This window comes from Anomaloglossus baeobatrachus, chromosome 3 (assembly GCF_048569485.1).
Source record: "Anomaloglossus baeobatrachus isolate aAnoBae1 chromosome 3, aAnoBae1.hap1, whole genome shotgun sequence".
In the NCBI taxonomy this organism is placed as follows: Eukaryota; Metazoa; Chordata; class Amphibia; order Anura; family Aromobatidae; genus Anomaloglossus; species Anomaloglossus baeobatrachus.
This window is the reverse complement of record NC_134355.1, coordinates 477941042-477962542: the sequence shown is the minus strand read 5'-3', so window position 1 is coordinate 477962542 and position 21501 is coordinate 477941042. Positions and strand designations below refer to the sequence as shown.

At 42.8% G+C, this 21501-nt stretch overlaps 1 protein-coding gene across 1 annotated transcript in view; it reads left to right on the top strand.

The window, feature by feature from the left end:
* Positions 1-21501, top strand: part of NAALADL2 (N-acetylated alpha-linked acidic dipeptidase like 2) — a 937508-nt gene that overhangs the window by 836731 nt on the left and 79276 nt on the right. The window contains exon 12 of the mRNA XM_075341533.1: positions 6772-6865. Within this exon, the coding sequence (XP_075197648.1) occupies positions 6772-6865 (94 nt within the window). The remainder of the gene's footprint in view (positions 1-6771; positions 6866-21501) is intronic.

The window sequence follows — 21501 nt, the reverse complement described above, 5'->3', positions numbered from 1 at the left end:
TTTTGAGATCTTTGGATCCAACCATCATGTCTTTGTGCGACGCAGAAAAGGTGAATGGATGGCCTCTACATGGCTGGTTCCCACCGTGAAGCATGGAGGAGGAGGTGTGATGGTGTGGGGGTGCATTGCTGGTGACACTGTTGTGTCTTTATTCAAAATTGATGGCATGCAGAACCAGCATGGCTACCACAGCATCTTGCAGCGGCATGCTATTCCATCCGGTTTGCGTTTAGTTGGACCATCATTTATTTTTCAACAGGACAATGACCCAAACACACCTCCAGGCTGTGTAAGGGCTATTTGACTAAGAAGGAGAGTGATGGGGTGCTATGCCAGTTGACCTGGCCTCCACAGTCACCAGACCTGAACCCAATCAAGATGGTTTGGGGTGAGCTGGACTGCAGAGTAAAGGCAAAAGGGCCAACAAGTGCTAAGCATCTCTGGGAACTCCTTCAAGACTGTTGAAAGATCACTTCCGGTGACTACCTCTTGAAGCTCATCAAGAAAATGCCAAGAGTGTGCAAAGCAGTAATCAAAGCAAAAGGTGGCTACTTTGAAGAACCTAGAATATAAGACATATTTTCAGTTGTTTCACACTTTTTTGTTAAGTATTTTATTCCGCATGTGTTAATTCATAGTTTTGATGCCTTCAATGTGAATCTACAATTTTCAGAGTCATGAAAATAAAGAAAACTCTTTGAATGAGTACTTGTGTCGAAACGTTTGGTCTATACTGTACATAAAAAAAGTTTCTATAGTGAAATTCACCCAGATGGGGGAAGATGGATTATTGAATGATCCAGTTTAGGGTGATGTATGTAGGGCATGCAGAAGATCAGGATAGTTAAAATTGGTGAGAAGAGGGTGAAATCCCCCCACAAAAAGTCATTCTGATGCTGGCATTGGCAGTGTCATACAGAAAGAGCCTTGTGGGAGCCACACAGTGGCCCTTGTCAGAGCGAGCACGCAAACACACGTAAAGGGCCAGTGGCATTGAATGGCAAAGTTGGCTGATGGCCCTTTAAGAATCCGGCGTTCAGACCTCTGGCATAGGCTGCCATGGTGCGCACACACACAGAGACAAGGGCCGTCATGGAGTGCATAGGGCTTTATGCCACAGACTTAAAGGGGAAACTAACAGGACGAGCGGGTGCCGTGGTCATGGCAGCCCCCTATGCATATATTCATCACAGTCCAACGGGCAAATGCCTGCAGTGCCAGATTACCAGCAGCTGTTTATATTATCAAATTGGAGACAAATACAAGTCATAACCATTAGGCAGTAAGTTGTTAAATTAACCTGTTTGTCTTTCATGTGAACCTATCCTAGCATATTTTGATGATTTCATATTTTTGGGGGATGGCTAAGTGTGGTAACAAAATTTTGTATACAAATTAAATGTTATAGTTGTTTCCAAAATGTGTGTTTAACTCTAAACAACTTATGACTTACTATCTATATCATAAGTTGGTTCCCTGCCTTTGATTCAGCTATATCGTTCCCTGCAAATGAAGGCTGAATTATTCAGCTTTCATCTGCCTCGATCAGCCTCAGGTGAAGCGGCACTCTGCTGCGGCTGCTAACCTCTTAATTGTGGTTTTCAATCTCTTTGACATTTAAAGCACACTGCCAAGGGTGTGTTCTTCTGACCCCTCATCGGCACACCTGAGACAGCAGATAATGATAGCCAGATGCTCATGTGTTGTCATGGCAGGGAGTAATCAGCAGATGACCCTTGTGTCTGTTGTCAAAGAGTTGGAATCATTGTGGGACCTCATGTGGATTACGTCGGATCTGGGTGTTTTGGATGTTAATATAGGGGTGAAAGAGGAGGGGGTTTTTTGTATTTTATTTCAAATAAAGGATTTTTTTGGTGTTGGTGTTTATTTCTTTCTACTTGCAGATTAGTAATAAGGGAGTCTCATAGATGCCTCCCATTACTAATCTAGGGCTCAGTGACAGCTGTGGGATATTATTAACACCTTGTTACCCAGATTGCCACCCCAGCAGGGCAATCAATATGAGTAAAGTTCTGGATTTTTGGATCTAATGGATGTGACAATCCTGGGCACCTGCAGACTGCTACTTTTAGGCTTGGGGGCTCAATAAGCATGGGTCTCCCGAGCTTGAGAATACCAGCCCCCAGCTGTGGGGCTTTATTATGGCTGTGCATCAAAATTGGGGGGACACAGTTTTTTTTTAATTGTTTATTTAAATAATTAAAAATATCCGCATGTGCTTCCTCTTATTTTGATACACAGCCATTATAAGCACACGGTTGGGAGCTGCAGCAGGTAGCTATATGCTTTTTCTGTGCTGTGTATCATAATATGGGGGGACCATAAGCCAACTATTTTTTTATTTATTTATTTTTACACTATGATATAGACTTGCAGACAGGGTTTTTCATTGCAAGCAGTTAGACACGCCGTCACACAGGTTGGGGGTGTGTCTGACTGCAACCAATCACAGACACCAGAACTGTCGGTGGGTGAGGGAGCCAATGAATATGTATGAAGCTAATTAGCGGCCTCAGAAGTAAAATGAACGGCCACAGAATCAGTTACAGCCGCGCAGGAGACTCGGTAAGTATTGTAACCCTGCTTTATTCTTACTTTCATTATTCTTCCTTTATTTTTTTTATTACCCAAGTTGCTGGACTCAGATCATTACCCAGAATTTCTCAGATAACTCTGGGCCCAGGCAGGCGTTCGGATACTTTTGAACAAGCTCGGATCTGGACTTTCACAGTGTGGGTCCACCCATCACTGGTCATATATAAAATAAACAAATACTATGAAACCTTTACCAATGGCAAATGGTACTTTATCAAGGTAAAATAAATGAAGAATGCCTGTAATTGTGTTCAGTATGAATTGTAAAATATGAAGTTTTCAGCTTTGCATATGTTTTCTTGAGCAACATATGCAAATTTTACTTATGCCCATGTGTGTTTTTTTATTTTTGTATAATAAGCATTATTTTTTTTTAATTGGGTGTGGTCATGTTTATGTGATATACATCCGTGAAGGTGTTAAAGAGAGAATCCACCTCATACTTTGCAGGTAACTGTCTAGCAGAAGCAATCAGACCATCGCAGCTCCAAGTCCCCTAAGCTGATTGTTAAGAACAGTAAAAAGTAACAAAAAAGTTTTCAAAGATGTGAAAGTTTTTTAAAAAACATGAAAGTTCAATTACTCCCCTTTTGCTCAATTGACATACAGATGATAAAAAATTTAACAGGTATTGGAAATAGCAGCCCAAAAAGAGGGTTTTTTTGGGTTTTTCTTTTAGAAAATTCCATATTTTTAATAAAACACAATAAGAAAACAAATCAAAGAAGACCTACATGCAGCCAAACATTTTTGTAACACTAATCATACTAAAGTGGACATTAAAGTATCAGAACTGAAAAGAACCCCTCCAAATTCCAAAGAAAAGGAAGAGTCTGGAAGGAATATTTTATGACAACCTTTGAAACACTTCAAATAGGAATAAATGTGCTGCATAGATTTGTGTCGTGTAACTGTACATAAGTTGAGGCATGTACCCCCAAATAACCATGGACCAAATCTCCTTCAGTGTACAATAACATTTTTATGTTCCTTCTATATGAATTACAAAAATATTTATTGCCACCATTGTTTCTTCCATTCCCATATTGACAGTTCTGCCTCTCGTCACTGGTCTTATTTAGTGCACTATTATTATTTCCTGTTGTGCATAAATATGTGACTTTTCAGATTTTGTGTTAAACTATGCCTGATGAATAGCCTTCAATAATCCCTAATGTTTGCTATGTTTAGTCATTTTGAGAATAGCAAATCTTGTGAATTCCAAAAACAAATAATGTTTTTTTCTCTCCTTGTTAAGAAGCCATTATTTTTTCACTTTAAAAACAACACCTGATTGCTGCCTAAATGAAGTGATAATTTTTGGATGACTTGTGAGAAATCTTTTGATTCTTAATTTAAAAAAAAACCTTTGAAACTCTTTAAATGGATAATTTTTTAGTCACCTTTTTTAAAAAAAGCCACAGTTTTTCTATTTGCACCAATCATTTATTAACACCAGCAAGCCATGCATCTGCTCCAAAAGGAATATTTTTGGACTCTTTACAAATTAAGTAGCTTAAAAAGTCTGATACTGCAGTGTGTTGTGAAATAATCTATTGATTATCACCAGTTACCTTTTGTTTTCCCTAAGCAGACAGGTTGCTGTAACTTGGACATTAATAAAGCGATGTTTTAGTTAAAGAGCTCAAAAGGGGTTCAATAAAGCTCCTCTAATTACTATTCAGACAATACATTATAAATTATAAACAAAAAAGAAATCAAGCAAAGTTAGAAACAAATATGTTTCAGGATCTTTTTTTCAATTATTTAAAGATGTATATATGTATAAATACATGTGGTTGATAAAAGGACTGCCACGTTTTATTCATTCCAAAGACTTTACAAAGGACAAGCTGGCATTCATCATTACCAGGGGAGTAAAGGTGATTCCAACAGCTAAATAGGAAAGGGTTCTTTACAGTTAGGGTATAGTTCCACTTGCTTATGACTCGCGTGAATCTCGCATCGGTATCACTCACCCATCACGGCCGCACACTCTCCTGACAGGAGTGGGTCGGCTGCATGTATTACCATGCAGCTGAGATGCTCGTGTCCAGAGAGCATCAGGCCATGGAGGGTGATACTGATCTGAGCCTCGCGTGAGTCATACGCAAGTGGAACTCCAGCCTTAGGCCGGTGTCACGCTTGTGAGTGCCTCGCATGTTCACAGAGATGCATGCAACCGACCCGCTCCTGTGAGGACAGTGTGAGTCCGTGCCGGGTGATGCAACGCGAGACTCGCGCAAGATACTCGCAAGGCACTTGCAAGTGTGGCACTGGCCTTAAGGCCACTTTACACACAGAGATAAATATTTGGCAGATCTGTGGTTGCAGTGAAATCATGGACATTTTGTTCCATTTGTACACAGCCACAAACCTGGCACTGATTGTCCACAATTTCACTGCAACCATAGATCTGCCGCAGATTTATCTCTGTGTGTAAAGTGGCCTTAAGGGGTACTTTGCACACTGCGATATCGCAAGCCGATGCTAGCAAAGCCAAGCGCGATAGTCCCCGCCCCCTTCGCAGCTGCGATATCTTGTGATCTCTGCCGTAGTGAACATTATCGTTACGGCAGCTTCACATGCACTCGCCTGCCCTGAGACATCGCTCTGGCCAGTGATCTGCCTCCTTCCTGTAGGGGCGGGTCGTGCAGCGTCACAGCGACATCACACGGCAGGCGGCCAATAGAAGCGGAGGGGCAGAGATGAGCGGGACATAAACATCCCGCCCACCTCCTTCCTTCCGCATAGCCAGCGTGAGCCGCGGTGACGCAGGTAGGAGATGTTCTTTGCTCCTGTGGCTTCTCACACAGCGATGTGGGCTGCCGCAGGGGAACGAGGAACAACATCGTACCGTCGCTGCAGCGCAATTATGAAAATTCGGACACTACACCGATGATACGATTACGATGCTTTTGCACTCAATAATCGTATCATAAACAATTTACACACTACAATATCGACTGTGACGCCGGATGTGCGTCACTTTTGATTTGACCCCACCGACATCGCAGCTGCGATGTCATAGTGTGCAAAGTACCCCTAAAGGGGCTTTACATGCTACGATATCGTTAATGTTTTATCGTCGGGGTCACGTTGTTAGTGACGCACATCTGGCGTCATTAACGATATCGCAGCGTGTGACACTGACCAGCGACCTTAAGCAACCTCAAAAATAGTGAAAATCGTTCACCATGGAGAGGTCGTCCCAAACTCAAAAATCGGCAAGGGTTGTTTATCCATGTTGTTCATCGCTCATGTGGCAGCACATATTGCTATGTGTGACACCGCAGGAGCGAGGAACGTCTCCTTACCTGCCGCCGGCCCCAATGCGGAAGAAAGGAAGGAGGTGGGCGGGATGTTACGTCCTGCTCATCTCCACCCCTCCGCTTTGATTGGCCGGCCGCTTAGTGACGTTGCGGTGACGTCGCTGTGATGCCGAACGTCCCTCCTCCTTGAAGGAGGGATTGTTTGGCAGTCACAGCGACGCCGCCGACCAGGTAAGTGCGTGTGACGCTGCCGTAGCGATAATGTTCGCTATGGCAGCGCTCACAAACAATCGCATGCACGACGGGGGCGGGTACTTACACGCTCGATATCGCTAGAAATTGCTAGCGATATCGCTACCGTGTAAAGCCCCCTTTAGAGTCAGACTATGGAATACCCTACAGCAAGTGGTACTAATGGCAGATACTATAACACCACTTAAAAAAGGGCTGGATGATTTTCTCACAACAAATGACAATATGGGTTACAAGTAATATAGCAATAGAAAATATATAACTGTTGGAAAAAGGTTTTTTTTCAACCTTAATACTATTCAACAATGTAAAGATATCACTTGTAAGTTCTATATCTTTATTTAATACCTGCATCTATACACTGGTAGATTATGCAAAATTACATGTTTATATCCAAGACTAAAACACACCATTTTTGCAAAATCATGACACTTTGGACACAGTGTTAACAAAATTCCAGGACAAATGTGACATGACAGGTATTTAAGAACACAATTTTAAATGTCTGTTTACTCTTTTATTTTATATTTAATAAATGATGCTTGTTTTTTTTCCATGTGTTTTGGAATAATTTTATACAATGTAACAATAGCGATTCTTTAAATATTTTTTTTTGTTGTTGTTCTTTCAGTTGACCTCAGAAATGGTTTTGCGAATAGCGTGTGATCCAGTTTTGCCCTTTAATGCACTGGATATAGCATTAGAAATTCAGAAGCGAATGGAAGGTAATCCACAAGGTGCTCTGTTATGCATTATTGTTTCCTTGCTAAAATATATTGTTTGATGTGCAGGAAGAAGTAACTGTGCTGCACTTTTTGTTATTTAGTTTAAACACATTCTCTTTTTCCCTGGGCTCACTAAAAACAAAAGGTTTGTCAATCGAATGTTTTCACTACTTTTCAAGAAATCTGTGTAAGAAGGTAGCTAGAGGTTACACTCTGTTGGATTCGTTCCGTGAACACATGGGTATGTTAAAATGGATGCATTTGTAGACAAAAGCACTCTTAGCTTCTATCCTATGAAATTCAAAAGCAGTATGTATTGGTAAAATATTAATAAGGATATATTTATTGCACTTTGAGAGTACTAAAAACTCAGGTATTTGTTAAAGTATCCATTTTATCAAAGTTTTGGTACAGCTTTATCCTATAGCAAGCCTATCCCCCTACTTCACGCCATAAAATATTGGATAGACTTGCTTTTAAATAAAAAGGTTCACTTATTGGTTTATTTTTAAACTTGTGTGCTACGTTTTTAGCTTTCTCAACTTATGCATCCCATGAAGTTGTTAGCATGTCTAGATATTTATTCAACAGGACTTTTTCATTAACCTACATCTGATGTCTCAACATTATGACTTACCTGATCAGCTCCACCTGACATCTAAATACACCCTTACTTTATAGGACCACACTAATGCGCTTTACTAGAGATGAGCAAACCTTCAGTATCGAGGTTTGGGGTTTGTGCTCGGAAAATGAAAATGCTTTGATAATCTCTGTGGTGAGTATCATGCTGTGCTCGCCTGTGAGTGATGGACAGCATTGTGCGTGCTGTGGAAAGTGTGTGATCGGCTCAAATTTGACTTAAATTCTGCGTTTTAAGATGTTTTATTCATGGAATTATTGGAAAAAAAAAAAAAAAAACACCGTCCACCCACCTCTAGAAGTGTTTGCTGTGGGCTAAAAGCAAAACACTTCCAAAGGTGGGTGGGCGGTGTTTTTTTATGTTTCTCTGTGAACAAAACATCTCAGAATGCAGATTGTAAATCAAATTTGAGCCGATCACACACATCCCACAGCGCGCACAATGCTGCTCATCACTCAGACATGTGCACAACGCAATAATGACCTGAAAATCACCCTAGTGAGTATCGCGTTGTGCATGTGTCTGGATATTCTCTCTAGCCTGAAAATACCAGCCCACAGCTGGCTTTATCTTGGCTGGGTATCAAAATTGGGGGGGACAGCAGGTTGTTTTTTTTTTTTAAATTATTTATTTAAATAAGAAAAAAAGACACATGCAGTTCCTCTTCTTTTGATGCCCAGCCAAGATAAGTGCAAGGCTGTAGCTGTGGGCATTATCTGTGCTGGGTATCAGAATACCGGGGGGGAGACCCTGCTCCAATTGTTTTATTTATTTTATACCATGATATGGATGGTAGAAGCTACAATGTACTGGCTTCTTCCACCAGGTATGATGTCATTTCAATACACCCATATCACATGATACGGGTGTGTTCAAAATGCCGTCTGATGTTCAGCCAGAATAAACTTAATTGTTACAAGTCCACATGGGCATGGAGCTGTTTATAATAGAAGCAGGGGTCTGGGGGTGAGATTCCCAGGTAGGTGGGGTGGAGTGGGGCAAGCCCCCCTTCCATGATTATGGTGGACGAGAGTGAACATCACCATGCCCACCAACCAAGCCAGTCCTGCCCACTAACCTGGAATGAGCCCATTCATTCTAAGCTCACAGTAGATGCTAGAGTGTATGGACTTCTTTAGTTACACTGCTTTCCCTGCCCTCCAGCTGTACTGGGGACTTTGATTGGAGGCAGTAAGCTGACACACTTCCATTCAGGGTGGGGCGTGTCTGACTGCATGTGTGACTTTGATTAGCGGCCCAGGAAGTAAATGCGAGGCTCAGGTGGAAAGTATAGCCATTCCGGAGCCTTGGTAAGTCAACCACCAGCTTCCATATTGCTATCCTTTCTACCACCATTTTTATTCTCCAGATTCTGATACCCGTAGACTTAAATGGGGGCCGGAGTTTGGATCGGATCAGGGTTTTTTTTTAAAGTGAGCCACCGATTCCGTTTTTTTGTGAGTCCACCCAGCTTTACTACTAACTTTTGGCAGAGCATCATATGTATATTGTGTAAGATGGTAGCTGATATGTATCACAGAGGTATCGTAAACCTAAATGTATGCTCTTGTACCTGTAGTGCCAACAGACTTAATAGGGTGTTCCAATGGCAAGCTTTAAGGCTAGCTGGAGAGACAAGTGGGTTTGGCCATCCACATACCTCCGCCAATAGGTGTGTCTCATATCTTAAAATGGTGTCTGTTTGACACATGGTCTTTGTCTGGGGGATTTGATGCATTCAGGAAGGAACCACTGAGACAGAAAGATTGTTCGCTTATCCTTACCGGAGCAGTGTGTGGAGGCTGCTGAGAATTCACAGTGGTTACTTCTAGAAAAAAGTTGTATCTGAACCTGTGCAGGAAATCCGCGGGTGAACTGGACTGAAAACAATGTTATGTTCCTTGAAGGAGAAAAGGAGCTTATGTTATGTCACTAGAGGGCAAGTTTGTATGTGAAATAAATCTGCTGGACTTTTAAAGTGAACGTGTTTCTGTTATTACCTTGAAAAGCATGTGGAGCCAGTAACCCCATCACATTTGGTTAGGTTTTCTTAAGCTGGCCATTTTGTGCAGTATATCTTAGAATATAGAGAGTCAAAAGGAATGGTAAGTAATATCTGTTAAAGTAATACGCAGACAGTTTGATTTTTTTTATGTGATTTTATTTTATGTTTTGGTTATCTTTGTCCCTCTTGTGGGATGAAATGCATGCTCTTTATGGACATGTGACTCCTGTGTCTGTTCTCTATAGTTATTATGCAAAAAGGTAAACTTTTTATGTATTTTAAAAATGGATATAAAATAACTAAGCATGAAAAATCAGTTGCAAAAGGAGAGAAGAAATAAGAAGCTATTAACAACAAGAAAGATGTATATGGGGATTGGGCTGCATGCTGAGCACTTTGAGCTGTGTCACATAAATCTTAGCAGGCATTCAGTAGAAGTGCACAAGTTGGATGAGGGAGAGAGAGTGATACATTGGAGATGCTTATGCAGCAGTCTGTGACCGATGTCACACTACAAAGTGTAACGTAGTGATGGCCATTTTAAGACAATTTGTGGAGGTGGAGGAGGAGGAAATAAGTTGCTTCCCGCACAGACATAGAGTGATGCAATCAGGACAACCACTGCATACTCAACTACAAATATGGCTGTGTCCAGCAGTGGTGGCTGATCTACATTTAGCATGGGTGACAAGGGTTGCTTTGCCTGATCTTTTTTGCCACCGGAATCGATGACCCAACTCACGTTCTATGCAAAATTTGTAAAAAATGACTCAGTAGAGGCAGAAATGCAACTCATTTATTTACTACATGCATAAACCATCATATAAACAACCAACATGTGCTAAAATACGGCCTAGTGAGCATAGCCAACAACCCGATGCTCCATCAACCACACATCTCATGCTTCTTAAGCCTCCATCAAGCTCGATACTGTTCTCACCCAGGTCTCAAGCTGCAGAACCTTCCCTTGTTTACCAACTACAGTTGAGATGAGTGAAAGCGCATCAGTTGTTATGGAAGTGGAGATGCCTGTGGATTTTGACCAATCTCACAGATCTAACACATAACATGTTTCATATTCCACATAACATCTCTGTCTGCACCTCCCTCGAAGTCCACCATTTTGTTGTGTACAACCTACGCCACCTTCTCTCAGCACACCAGTCAGCCCTCAATCCCGCAGTTATGGTCACAGAAAAGATTATTTCCTACTACACATGCCAAAGCTAAGAGCTTGAGCTTTACCTTATGCAATCTGTTGGCTACGGAAATGCTGCCTTTCCGCTCGGTGGATACAAAGGGTTTCCAAAGCTGATGGCCATGGCAGTCCCCAAGTACCAGTAACCCTGTTGCCATTACTTCTCTAATAAAGCTATGCCTGCACTACACCATCATGTCACAGACAACATTACCTTTTACTTGAAAAACTCTGTGTCAACCAAGGTGCATTTAACCACTGACAGCTGGACAAGTAAAGGTTTTCAGGACAAACCTCTGGATCGCTTTCTCCACTGCTGCTGCTTCCTCCACCTCCTTTAGGGCATCCACCTGCACCCTCAATCTCTCCCTTAATGTAACATGCATTCCAACAGTGCAGAGAGAATCCCCCCACCTCCGCACAGCTCAGCCAGGGCTCAATGCAATCAGACAGTGCTGAAATTAATATGCATTGGAGAACGCAGTCACACAGCTGCAGCTTTGTGGACCACTATCCAGGCCAGGTTTGATCAATGTAATTGAAGAAAAAGACTGATGGCACACCTTATCTTTCTATGTGAGCAGGTGTAAACTGAACATGAAACAGTAACAAAAAGGAGACAGTTGTACACTGCAGTGCTAAGATATGTGAAACAATGAATATGGGAATATAGACATGCATTATTGCTATGAAAAAAACATGTAAAAATTGAGATCTTTAGCACACAAAATTGGCTAGTTTTTATGTGAGCCCAACAGCCAGCGGCAAGACGACCTTATTTTTGTTGGGTTTCTATCAAACTAATGCCTCTGTTGGGGTTAAAAAAAGACCTACAATTTATGGGCGGACAGGAACCTGCAAATAGAGATGTAAAATTGCTTGAGGCTGAAGAGCAGGCGTGCTCAATCAGAAGGCATAACCCTGTAATCTAAGAAAAAGAGCGATGGCACATCCTATCTTTCTAATGTAAACAGGTGCAAACTGAATATGAAACATACAAAAAGGAGACAGTTGTACACTGCAGTGCTAAGATATGTGAAACAATCAATATAGGAATATAGACATGCATTACTGCTATGAATAAAATGTAAAAATTGAGATACTTAGCACACAAAATTGTCCAGATTTTATGGGAGTCCAACAGCCAGTGGCAAGGCGACCACATTTCTGTTGGGTCTTTATCAAACTAATAGGGACCCATTTGCAGGTTTCTGTCTACCCATACATTTTAAGTTTGATTAACCCCTTCACGACCTTGGACGGATCCATCCATCCAGGATCGTGTCCCGTTAAGCCCCGCCCCCTGCCGCGGGCAGGCGGCGTGGATCGGCACACATATCAGCTGCTTTCAACAGCTGACATGTGTGCCTGCTAGCCGCGGGTGGAATCGCTTCCACCCGCGGCCATTAACCCCTTAAATCTTGCTGCCAAAGTCTGGCAGCAAGATCTAAATGCGCGTGGCCATGTTTTTTACTTACCGCCGCCCCCACCGGAAGTCACGTGTGTTATCACATGACTATCGGTGGTTGCCATCGTAGCACAGGGTCATGTGATGACGCCTGCAGCTATGATGTTTCACTTTCATTTTCCCTCGGCCGAGAGCAGAGGGAAAATCAAAGTGACTGAATCTGCTGTTTACAGCTGTATTGCTGTGATCAGCAGATAGATAATAGCGATCGGATTGCTGATCGCTATAGCCCCCTAGGGGGACTAGTAAAATAAAAAAAAAAGTAAAAAAAAAAGTTTTAAAAAATAAAAAAAAAACAAAAAACCTAAAAGTTCAAATCACCCCCCTTTCCCCCCATTGAAAATTAAAGGGTTAAAAATAAATAAATATACACATATTTGGTATCGCCACATTCAGAAATGCCCGATCTATCAAAATATAAAATCAATTAATCTGATTGGTAAACAGCGTAGTGGCAAAAAAAATAATCCAAACACCAAAATTACGTTTTTTGGTCGCCGCAAGTTTTACGCAAAATGCAATAACAGGCGATCAAAACGTAGCATATGCGCAAAAATGGTACCATTATAAACGTCAGCTCGAGACGCAAAAAATAAGCCATCACTGAGCCATAGATCCCAAGAAATAAGAACGCTACATGTTTCGGAATATGGCGCAAAACGTGCGCCACTTTTATTGGACAAACTTGTGAATTTTTTTTAACCCCTTAGATACAAGTAAACCTATACATGTTTGGTGTCTACAAACTCGCACCGACCTGAGGCATCACAGATACATCAGTTTTATCATATATTGAACACGGTGAATAAAACATCCCAAAAACTATTGTGCGATCACACTTTTTTTGCAGTTTTTCCACACTTGGAATTTTTTTGCTGTTTTCCAGTACAATATATGGTAAAACCTATGGTTTCATTTAAAAGTACAACTCGTCCCGCAAAAAACAAGCCCTCATATGGCAAGATTGACGGAATAATAAAAAGCTTACGGCTCTCGGAAGAAAAAGAGCAAAAAACAAAAACGCAAAAACGGAAAGTGCCCGGGGGCTGAAGGGGTTAAAGGCTATCTCTACTGAAACTGGAGCCAGGGAAATCCATGTGCGAAAGCAGTGCAAACCTGCTGGCAGCTCTACGCATGTGTGACATCACACTTTTGCCTTGCATGAGTCAAGTCCTCAACCTGGTTGTACAGCAAAGTCAAGGACACTATGCCGACCTGGATGTACTGCTGAAGAAGGCATGGTTGCTTTGTGCTCATTTTGAAAAATGGAAATGCCAGGCCACTTCCTGTGTGCTACATGGTCCATACCACACTTGTCATGATTCGCCTCCCTATCCACATGGCTAGGGGGCGGAGCCTTCTCTCGGGCCTCACTTCCGGCCCCTGGATGCCTTAAAATCTGACACTTCCAGTGAACCAGTGCCGGCTATAAGCTTAGCTCTGCTTTGCCTGTGATTGCTGGTCCTGTGAGTGATATCCTGATCTGTCTGTTCCTGTGCCCCCGTGCCCTTGTCTGTGTTCCGTCCCCTTGTCATCCCTCCTGTCCTGTGTCCCCCCTCCTATTTCCCCACTCGGTTGCTTCCTCCGGTACTGACCTTAACCTGACTTTGACTTTGCCTCTGCTCGCCCCTCCAGTCCTGCTTCTGCCCGTATGGTGTTTGACCCAGCCTGTCTGACTATTCCTCGCATGCTCTGCAGTTCTGCCTCTCAGCTGTGCTGATTAGGCAGTGCATGAGAACGCTGGGCATTTCCTTCCTGGTTCTCATTGCTCTGTGTAGTGTCATCTGCTGCAGAGCTCTGGCTCCCCCTGGTGGCAGCATTACAACACTGCTGTGCAAAGACACTATGGGAAAAGGGGGAGTGAGGCAATTGACGCCACTGTCCTGCTGTCTGCCTTAAATGTTTTTAGATATCAGGACTCCAAGATGGGTCTCTAAGTTGTTCCTTGGATGTACTAGCTGGAGCGTAAGACCAGAAGGCATAATCCTCTCCCTCATCCAACTCTTGATTTTAAAATGGAGATGCAAGGCCAGACCCTGTATGTTGCATGGACCATACCTCAATGCTGTGCAAATACACTATGGGGAAATGGGTGGGGGCAATTTTTGCCACTGTCCTGCTTTCTACATAAAATGTTTTTAAATATCAAGACTCCGAGATGGGTTTCCAAGTTGTGTTTTTTCTGTACAGGCAGGTGTATGGCAGAACCAGCCCTACACCTGTCTCTCATCCACCTCAATATTTAATTTGTCAATAGTCTAGGAAGCTAAAGGCTATGCCAAAACAGTGAGACTGCACTATAAAATGTATATTTTCTGTTTTGCAGGCTTTTCAACCACCCTAAGGCTATGTGCGCACTAGAAAAGTGATTTTTCTCAAGAAAATTTCTTGAGAAACTTCTGGGAGTTGAAGATTACCGCACCAAAACCGCGGGAAAAGCGCATGTGTTTTTGCCTCGATTTTTCCACGGTTTTGCCGCGGTTTTTCCGCAGGTTGGTCCCTGCGTTTTTTTTATGCTGAATTGCAATAAGTAATATAGATAATAGATAGATAATCGATAGATAGACAGAAAATGGATAGAGGGAAAGATGGATAGATGAATATATAGATAAAGGGATAGATAGATAGATGAGAAAGACCTATATAATGTCCCACCCCCCTGCATATTCTAAGCTGGTACCCTTTAGTGACTTTCATGTGGCACTAAAGGGTGCCTAGCCTTGTATTTAGCCAAAAAATAAATAATTAAAAAAAAAAATGACGTGAGGTCCCCCCATCTTTTGTAGCCAGCTAGGGTAAAGCAGACGGCTGCAGCCTGCAGACCACAGCTCGCAGCTTCACCTTGGCTGGTAATCCAAAACAGAGGGCACCCCACACTGTTATTTTACATTAAATAAATAATTTCAAACAAAAACGTGGGGTCCCCCCCATATTGGATCAGCAGCCAAGGTAAAGCGGACAGCTGGGGTCTGATATTCTCAGACTAGGGAGGTCCATTGTTATTGGACACTCCCCAGCCTACAAATAGCAGGCTGCAGCCACCCCAGAAGTGGCGCATCCATTAGACGTGCCAATCCTGGCGCTTCGCCCCAACTCATCCCGTTGCCCTGGTGCGGTGGCAAATGGGGTAATATATGGGGTTGATGCCAGATGTGTAATGTCACCTGGCATCAAGCCCTGGGGTTAGTGATGCCACGCGTCTATCAGATACCTGACATCACCAACCCAGTCAGTAAGAAATAAAAAATAGACAACATAAAAAGTTTTATTTGAAAAAACACTCCCCACATTCCCTCTTTCACCAATTTATTGACAAGAATAATCAAATCCGGTTCCGGCGTAATCCAATAAGGGGGGGTCCCATGACGATCCATACCATAGTCACTGTCCCAGTAAGTGAAGAACAGAAGGTTCCCCATTGGCTGGGAGAGTAATGCAGTGACCTAAGCTAACATCAATAGGTCAGCCCAGGTCACTGCAGGGGATGACGAGCGCTGACATCAGGAGGTTAGATGAGATCATTACCTGCTGTGATGATCTCCTGCAGTCCTGCCATCAGCGCTGTCACTGCCTTTTATGCCCGCCGCGTTCTCAGCAGTATCGCGAGAGCCCGTGACGTCACCTCCAGTGACAGTCTCGGGCCACGGGCATAGACGGCAGTGACAGCGGTGACGTCAGGAGGCAGGAGATCATCACAGCAGGTAATGATCTCATCTCACCTCCTGACAGCAGCGCCCGTCATCCCCGCGGCTGCACGCACTGCTGTGTGTCAGTGTCTGCCTGCGCTGCAGGGTGACAAGCTGCTGATACTGCGGGCAGACACTGACACACTGCAGGGCAGGCAGCCGCGGGGCCGGAGTAGGACACAAACTGCATAGGCACCTGGAGGTCACACGGAAGTGATTCTGTGTGGCGTCCAGGGAGTGTGACGTCTGTGTTTACTCTGCTCTGCTTCCTCTTCTGTCATAATGACATCACTTCCTGCAAAACAGCAGGCAGCGATGAACATTACCACAGGTAAATCGCGGCTATACCGGGGGTATACCACACATCATTTGCTACCTGCGGGATACCCACGGTATTTCGCGATTACATTACAGTGAATGGAGTGAAATACCGGGGGTATACCGCAGGTACCTGCGGAAAAGAAGTGACATGCACATTTTCTCAAGAAACTTTCTCAAGAAAATCTTCACAAAGAATTTTCTTGAGAAAAAAACGCACAGCTATTTTTTTTCCCATAGGTTTTGCTGGGAAATGTCTGCAGAAAGATTTCAAACATTTCTCAAGAATTTTCCGCAGCAAAACCACGGATAAATCCGCTGGTAAAAACGCCTAGTGCGCACAGGGCCTAAAGGTGTTTTCTTTGCATTAGGCTAGGCATCTCCTTTAATCCAGTGAGTTTTGAAAAAAAAACGTTCAGCGAACCATTCGGTGAACATCGGAAAGTTAGATCGACGAACCAAACTTTGAAAGGTTCGCTCATCTCTAATTATAATTGGAAAAGGAATTAAGCACAGTGGTCACAATGGCATGTTGTCTTGTCCAGCCGCAGCTTGCACAACATTTAAAAAAAACATTCTAGTCGAGCCAGGTTCTGCGGTGTGTATGTGAATCAAATAGGCTGGGAGAAAAAAATGTTTCCCAGAGATGTTGATCTCTTGGCTGCAATAGAACAACCTGATTGTATGATAGATGACAATATTGGGTCTTCAAGCAATATAGGTTAAAGATTGTATTCAGTGGACTTAATCTGATTAAATTGTATAATATATTGTAAAGTCAAAACTAGATTTTTATCACATCTGTGTGTTTGTTATTTTTGTTTACAGTGAGGTCATTGCATCTTTTTTTTTAAGCTATGTTAGGTGAATAACCGCACATTTAGTATAAACCCTTAATGTAGATAAAAACAATTATTTATTAGACATGCATTCAAAGAAGACAGACAACAAATACACAAAGGTACAAGTGACAAAAGGTGCAAATATAAATGTATATTACAAAAATATACACTACAAGGGATGTGTACATCAAAAAATTACAAAGGTGTACACTACAAACAAAATGTGTATGTCAAGGACAGCAGTCCTATTTGGACAAAAATGTATGTAAATATATACATATATATATAGTCCCTGACAGAAGTCCTGTCGGTTATCCATATTATGTAAATAAAAGCTTATAATCTGACTTTAAATTCATCCATTGGTTTTATAAACTACTCTTTTGAAAGCTGAAATCCTCCCAAATTTGGTTTAGGTTATGAAAATAAAGTTGCTGCATAGCTGAAATATTGATCATTTAATGAACACAGAAAAGTCAGATATTGGCAACACAAAAGTTTTGTCGCCCACAGAAAGTAATGTGAAATTCAAACAAAAAATTAACTTCTAATACAAAGATATGTTACATAACATTGGTGAATGAAGTTGTGGTGCTATTAGAGCCATATTTAATATTTTGTGTGACTGCCATGAACTTGAAGGACTCAACAATGATTCATACAATGTATTGATGAAGTCATCAGGAATAGCAAAGAATGCAGTCTTACATGCCTCCCAGAGTTCATCTAGATTCTTTGGTTTTGTTTTCCAAGCTTCCGCTTTCATCCTACCCCAAACATGCTCAATGATGTTTCATGTCTGGTGACTAGGCTGGCCAGTCCTTGAGTACCTTGATCTTCTTTGCCAGGATGAAATTTGTTGTAGATGTATGAGATGGAGCACCATCCTGCTGCAGAATTTGACCCCTTTTATAATTGGGAATGTAAGGTAGCTAATACTTCTTGATATTTTAGGCTATTGATATTGCCTTCCACCTTGCAAATGTTTCGCCCACCCCCATACTGAATGTAACCCCAGACCATGATCTTTTCACCACCAAACTTAACTGTTTTCTGGGTGTATTTTGGATCCATACGGGCTCCAGTAGGTCTCCTGCAGTATTTGTGGCAGCTGTGGTGTAATTCAGCTGAAGATTTGGCAGAGAAATCCACCTTCTAGCACTTTTCCAGCGGTTTTCCACGTTTTTTTAATTGCCTTTTGTTTAGTGCTGACTTCTGGGTACTGATTCGACCATGGAGGACATTTCGAGACAGAATCCTACAAACTGTTTTAGTTGACACAGGGACTTGAGGTGATCAGGCCCGTTGGAGCTCTGCTGAAGTGAAAGAGGGGCTGGCTTTTGATTTTCTAACCAACAATCGTTCCTCATGAGCAGTTGTCTTGCGGTGTCTGCTGCACCTGGGCTTGTCAAAAATATCTCCAATATCTCTTTTTTTTAATTCTTTGTACTTGACACTGAGACACACTAAAGGTGCCAGCAACCTCTGCAGTGGATCTGGTCTTCAGCCTTTTGATAATCAAGGCTTTGGTCGCAGGGTGGATTCTTGGCATGTTATCAGAGGTCAAGTTGCAGTTCAAGTTAAGGTCTCGGGTGCTGGGTTTCTTTTTATACACACCCACTAATTAACTTATCATTTAGTGAGCACAGGTGAGGATGTAAACTAGGATTATTATTATTATTATTATTATTTATTTATAGAGCACCATTGATTCCATGGTGCTGTACATGAGAAGGGGGTTACATACAGAACACATATACAAGTTACAATAGCAGACTAGTACAGAGGGAAGAGGGCCCTGCCCTTGCAGGCTTACATTCTAAAGGATTTTGGGGATGAGACAGTAGGTGGGGTGGGGGGGGTCGGGCGGCAGCTCCGCATAGTGGTCGGGCGGCAGCTCCGCATGGTGGTCGGGCGGCAGCTCTGCACGGTGGTGGGGCGGCAGCTCCGCACGGTGGTGAAGCAGTGAGATCATTGAAGGTTATAGGCATTTCTAAACAGATGAGGATTGGGTGCATTATATGACAATGCGACAAAACTTTTGTCCTGCCAAAATCTGACTTTTCTGTGTTCATTAAATGATCAATATTTCAGCTTTGCAGCAACTTTATTTTCATAACCTAAACCAAATTTTGAAGGGTATCAGCTTTCAAAAGAGTAATTTATAAAACAAATGGATGAATTTAAAGTCAGGTTATAAGCTTTTATTTACATAACATAGATAAGCGACAGAACTTCTGTCAGGGAGTGTATAGAGAGAGAGGGAGGAGAAACCTTATTCTGCTATTACCTAGCTTGGAGGTTTCTCACCCTAAAGGCAACCCAAGTTGTAGCTCCCGTACTCAACGTCGACACTTTCTCACTGTCCCTGTGGCCCTATATAATAATAATAATAATTTATTAATGTATATAGCGCTATAAATTCCACAGCGCTTTACATACATTGGCAACACTGTCCCCATTGGGGCTCACAATCTAAGGTCCCTATCAGTATGTTTTTGACATGTGGGAGCATTAATGAAGCACCCATCCAGATTGATGGACTGTATATATAAAACACCAAATATTCACTAAACCAAGCCCAAAAGCAATAAAAAATATTCTGAGAAATACCCTTATAGCAACACACCACACCATTTAAAAAAATATTCCCATGTGTAAAATACCTAAGCAAAAATGCAACATGTAAAATGTCTGCAATAGCTTAAAATGAAAAAGCACTAATGCTTTACATAATGCACTAAAAGGCATAGGTTACATACACAATCAAAAGAAGTAAGATTCTTCCCTTTAATGAGATCCTAAGGCATGACCTCAATGTGTTCATCCCCTCAAATGTTGCAGGTTCATAAGGAGGCTGGAGGGGAAGTGCATGGGCAGAGCCTGTGGCTATATTGTATAGTGAGTAGAGATGAGTGAACCTCCAAAGGTTTGGTTTGGTCCTTGTTTGCCGAATTGACCTGTGCTTGCCAAACAGTTTGATGAACATATTTGAACTCCCTTGGATTCAATTGGTACAAAAACAAAGGCAAAGACAACACTTTCAGAAGGGCTCAAAAGCTGCATAAACAGCTCAAACCATTTTACAGAGGCGTCTCACTGTTGCACAGCCATTAGATTCCTAGACTATAAAGAAGGGAATTTTGTTACTTACCGTAAATTCCTTTTCTTCTAGCTCTTATTGGGAGACCCAGACGATTGGGGTATAGCTACTGCCCTCTGGAGGCCACACAAAGCACTACATTAAAAGTGCAAGGCCCCTCCCCCTCTGGCTATACCCCCCCGTGGTATCACGGGTACTCCAGTTTTAGTGCCAAAGCAAGAAGGAGGAAGCCAACAACTGGTTTAAACAAATTAACTCCGAGTAACATCGGAGAACTGAAAAACCGTTCAACATGAACAACATGTGTACCCGCAAACAGCAAAAACAATCCCGAAGGACAACAGGGCGGGTGCTGGGTCTCCCAATAAGAGCTAGAAGAAAAGGAATTTACGGTAAGTAACAAAATTCCCTTCTTCTTCAGCGCTCTATTGGGAGACCCAGACGATTGGGACGTCCAAAAGCTGTCCCTGGGTGGGTAAAGAAATACCTCATGTTAGAGCTGCAGAACAGCCCCCCCCTACGGGGATGTCACTGCCGCCTGCAGGACTCTTCTACCTAAGCTGGCATCCGCCGAAGCATAGGTATGCACCTGATAATGCTTGGTGAAAGTGTGCAGACTCGACCAGGTAGCTGCCTGACACACCTGTTGAGCCGAAGCCTGGTGCCGTAATGCCCAGGACGCACCCACGGCTCTGGTTGAGTGGGCTTTTAGCCCTGAAGGAACCGGAAGCCCAGCAGAACGGTAGGCCTCTATAATTGGTTCTTTGATCCATCGAGCCAAGGTGGCTTTAGAAGCCTGCAACCCCTTGCGCGGACCGGCAACAAGGACAAAAAGTGCATCGGAACGGCGCATGGGCGCCGTGCGGGAAATGTAGATCCTGAGTGCTCTCACCAGATCTAGCAAACGCAAGTCCTTTTCATACCGGTGAACCGGATGAGGATAAAAGGAAGGCAAGGATATATCCTGATTAAGATGAAACGAGGATACGACCTTAGGGAGAAACTCCGGAATGGGGCGCAGCACTACCTTGTCCTGGTGGAACACCAAGAAGGGAGCCTTGGATGACAGAGCTGCCAGCTCAGACACGCGCCGGAGCGATGTGATCGCAACAAGAAACGCCACTTTCTGTGACAGGCGAGAAAAAGAAACTTCTTTGAGAGGCTCGAAAGGCGGTTTCTGGAGAGCCACTAGTACTCTGTTCAGATCCCATGGATCCAACGGCCGCTTGTACGGGGGCACAATATGACAGACCCCCTGCAGGAACGTGCGCACCTTAGGAAGACGTGCTAGACGCTTCTGAAAAAACACGGATAGTGCCGAGACTTGCCCTTTAAGGGAGCTGAGCGACAAGCCCTTTTCCAACCCTGATTGC